General features: G+C 38.8%; 1 protein-coding gene across 3 annotated transcripts in view; it reads left to right on the forward strand.

Moving 5' to 3' along the window:
- Positions 1-533: 533 nt before the first annotated feature.
- The window catches only part of LOC101851059, an 8,425-nt gene continuing 4,700 nt past the window's right edge, over positions 534-4,258 (forward strand). Inside the window, exons 1-3 of one of the 3 annotated variants that reach the window (XM_005102936.2) lie at positions 629-786; positions 3,369-3,503; positions 3,908-4,108. In XM_005102936.2, the coding sequence (XP_005102993.1) occupies positions 3,922-4,108 (187 nt within the window). In that variant the 5' untranslated portion in view covers positions 629-786; positions 3,369-3,503; positions 3,908-3,921. The other 2 variants (XM_005102937.1, XM_005102935.2) reach the window with 2 other exon arrangements.

Raw genomic sequence — 4,258 nt, forward strand, 5'->3', positions numbered from 1 at the left:
ACACACACACACACACAAACACACATACACACGCGCACACAGACAAATATCCCCCCCCCCCAGTGGTCTAGTAAGAATTTGTGAATTGTATTGATTTGGTTGCTTTTTATGAATGTGCCGCAATTCTGAAACATGGTGTGAAAGTTTCTTATTGTGTCTATGTTGTTATGTCAGTGACACTTTTAAGTGGTCTTGCTTTCCTTTAAAATGTTTGTCTTGAGTTCAAATATTATATCTACGTAAACTATTCAAAGTCTATTTTAGTCATTTGAAAACGTCAGTTGCAACGTCTCTTAGCGGAAGTCCGCGTTTGTCCATATTTAGTCATCTGCGGAAAATCAACAGGAAAACAAATGAACAAACAAACGGACAATGGCACGCGTCCAAATACGGGGCACACTTTGTCACGGACGCATTGCGCAGTAATGTATTAGATTCAGATTTATTGTAAAACTGACTGCGGCAAGAATATTTTTTTTAATGACTCAACACTCCATGATGTGATCGCCAATTGCGTTTGTCTCTTCCGCCATACCTCTTACCATCTTGAGACGAGTGCAATCTTTCCCACAACGTAAAACATGAGCGTTAATTAAGACCAGGTGATTCGTCACTTCGCGAGATATGGGATGAACCTACTAGATTTAAAAGCGGAGCTTGTGGCGTTGTCCTATAAATATTATTATTCTTCAGCACCAGGGTATAGAGCATCTTTCTTCAACAAAGGAATTTACGTGTATCTTTTTTATCTTTAACATCTGAAAAAAGTGTAATACACACAATCAGGTTGGTACATTTTAGAAATGCTAATCGTCATACACTTTGTGAGTGTTGATTTTAGTGTTGATTTGAAAGATCACTTAGATCTTTTATCTTTATGACAAGTAGCAATTTTCCTCGCCGACCTATCGGCTATTGTCAGGCTGTTGGGCACGTTCATAATAATGCTTAAGTCAATTTTAATAAATTATTGAGAAAATGAGAAAAATAACCCAACTGTTTCTTTCAAGTAATTGACTTTGTAAAATGATTGAATGTTGATACATTTAACTGATTTATATTAGGATTATTTTTTTAAAATGTTGTCCAAGTGAACTAGCCTATAAGATAAGATACATCTTTATTGTCCAGATCCTAGCACATTGGTTTGGTGTTTCACCAGGTGCACACACACACACACACACACACACACACACACACACACACACACATACACACAAACACACATACACACACACAGACACACACACACGTACACACACGTAGGCTTACAATCAAATGAATAATATAAACGAGCAGCAATATAAACAATAATAATCGTAAGCTAGATACACACTCAATGTTATTTTGATGCATGCTCTAAGGTCGTAAGTATACTTATACAAGATGGTTAAGATGGAAGCTTTTTGATAGATGATAGATATTATTACCAAGCTGGCTCTGCTCTTCATTTCAGAACCAAAATCTCCAAACTGGCAAAAATAACGTAGGCAATTATTTCATGAGCGTGACGTGTTGTATATCCAAAGGCAGTACACGACAAGATGGTTCAGTGTATAAAAATGTCTTAAAATTAATTCGTCTTATAGTAGTTGTGGTTATTGTTGCTGCCTAAACTTTTCGTTTCATTTCTTAATTAAACGTTGTGGTTTTTTCAGTACAGTTTCTCTTCTTACTTTTAGCTAAATAATAGTACCAGAATTACGAGCTGTCAAGTATTAACATAAATGTGGCCACCAAGATTTTTAGGATGTGGGAGATTGGCGCGTGCACTGGAGTGGTTTGCTCCTATAACATGTCCTCCATATCTTTTATGTTTGTGACTCTATTGCAACACCTCTAATCTTTGGCACTTATACGACCTATTTGTATTTTAAGTGCCGTAAATCTCTTTCTAAAACAGTTTTAAGATGTTCTTTTCAGTACATCAAGGGAAGCCGCGAACCATTTATGAGCCATCTCAACTTTAAAAAAATATTTAAAAAATGAGATAGAATAAATTTTAAAAAATCATCTATTGCTCGCTCTCTCTGTCTCTCTCTGTCTCGCTCTCTCTTTCTCTCCTCCCCCTCTCTCTCTCATTGTCTAACTGTCTATGCTGCTCCATTTTTCTGTCTCTCTGTCTTCTCTGTCTTCTGTTCGTCTGTCTGTCTCTTTATTTTTTGTCTCTAACCCCCTCTCCTCCGTCCTCTCTCTCTCTCTCTCTCTCTCTCTCTCTCTCTCTCTCTCTCTCTCTCTCTCTCTCTCTCTCTCTCTCTCTCTCTCTCTCTCTCTCTCTCTCTCTCTCTCTCTCTCTCCCAAGTTCCGAGTTTGAAACAGAAACTGGAGCTCACGTCTTTGTACTCTGCCCAACTTTTGTCCAAGAATTTCAGCCTTGTAAAAATATATACGCCTGGCCAACCTCTGTCACTTTGTTTTATGTCGTTTTTAATTGTACATAGTCAATTATCATTCATCCCTACCGGCGTCTGTTGTGAAATCTGAAGTACGCAGAAGATGTGAGTTCAATTCCCGTACGGGGAAAATTCTATGGAGTATGATAATAATAATAGTAATAATAATAATGGTAATAATATTAACAACAACAATGACAATAATAATAATAATAATAATAATAATAATAATAATAATAATAATAATAATAATAATAATAATAATAATAATAATAATAATAATAATAATAATGATAATAATGTAGATCAGTTCTAAATGCATCATGAACGGACAACATTCACGCTCGCACGCACGCACGCACGTACGCACGCACACACACACACACACACACACACACACATACACACTCACGCACACATTACACGCACACATATGCACACACATGCACGCCCAATACATGCCCACACACACCCCCGCGCGCACACACACACACACACACACACACACACACACACAGACACACACACAGACACACACACACGCACACGCACACACATACACACACATACACACACACACACACATCTACTTGCTGACCACACGTTCATTCCAGTCTTTTTGCCGGGACGTTGCATCCTTATAGCTCGTGGTGGTCCCAGCAGTAGAGCTGGGCAAAGAATCGATTCCAGAACCGATTCCCACGATAAGTGCTGCAGAAGAAAAGTTCCAACTCCTTTTTACGTATACCAAAGGTTATCTGTTACTTTAATCATTAAATTTTTTTAAAATATATATATTTTTGAAAAATAAAAGATGATGCTTCGTACTGTTCCGAAATCAAGGTTATCCTAAATCTCGAAGATGTTGGGAGCCAACCAGGTAACAACTGGAAAAAAATTACATTATTAGAAATTAAGTAATTGGGTTCTGAGTCGATTCCTACGATTCCTTGCTTTCAATAATCGGGAATGTAGCCGCCCAGCACTACCCAGCAGGCAGCGTGGAAGAAACTCCCCCAAAGAGCACTCATCTACATGTGATGATGCATCGGAGTTGAGCCAGGTGCTCGTCAGAACAAGCAAATCAGAAATATTGGCATTTTTCCGAGGGTGAGGCAATTTTTATTGACTTTTTATTTCTTGGCTAAATACCCTTTATGTCCATTTAAAAACACATTTCTATACGCATTTCTCTAAAATAAATTAAAAACACAGAAATGAAAATGTTCAGTTTCCAAGGACCCTCGAGCTAAGGACGTCAACAAACTTTGGAGGCCATTTTCTGGCTAATTTTACCTCTGAAACCAGGCAACCCCCATCTCTTTCAATCTCAAATATCTCGACTGCCGTTCAAGACAAATAAGTATTTTCAATTAAAAGCAAGCTAAATGAACAGGCTTTAAGATGGCACCAAAAACGCCACATGCCCAAAAACCTACTCCACCGCGCCATGACACGATGGAGGAGTTAGCACATCTCTAAGTCTGCATTTATTCTTTTCTATACATGTATAGCCGTTGGTACCACGATGAAGCGTGTCTTGGCGATAAGCCTCCTATCTCTGTCCACCGTCGGGCTCGTGCTGTCCACTGCCTGTCCACCAGACATCTGTGACCGTGTGGACTGTGAGCCTGTGGAGCCGGCTACCTGTACCGGGAAAGTGGTCAAGAACACGGACAGGTGTGGCTGTTGCGACGTGTGCATGGATGTGATCAGTGAGTGGACGTCGGTCTAAGCCTTTCATTACTGGAGTGTTTTCATTTACATTGGTATTACTTACTTACTTACTTACTTACTGACTGACTGACTGACTTACTTACTTACTTACTTACTTACTTACTTACTTACTTACTTACTTACTTACT

Source organism: Aplysia californica, unplaced genomic scaffold (genome assembly GCF_000002075.1).
Source record: "Aplysia californica isolate F4 #8 unplaced genomic scaffold, AplCal3.0 scaffold00350, whole genome shotgun sequence".
Classification (NCBI taxonomy): domain Eukaryota; kingdom Metazoa; phylum Mollusca; class Gastropoda; order Aplysiida; family Aplysiidae; genus Aplysia; species Aplysia californica.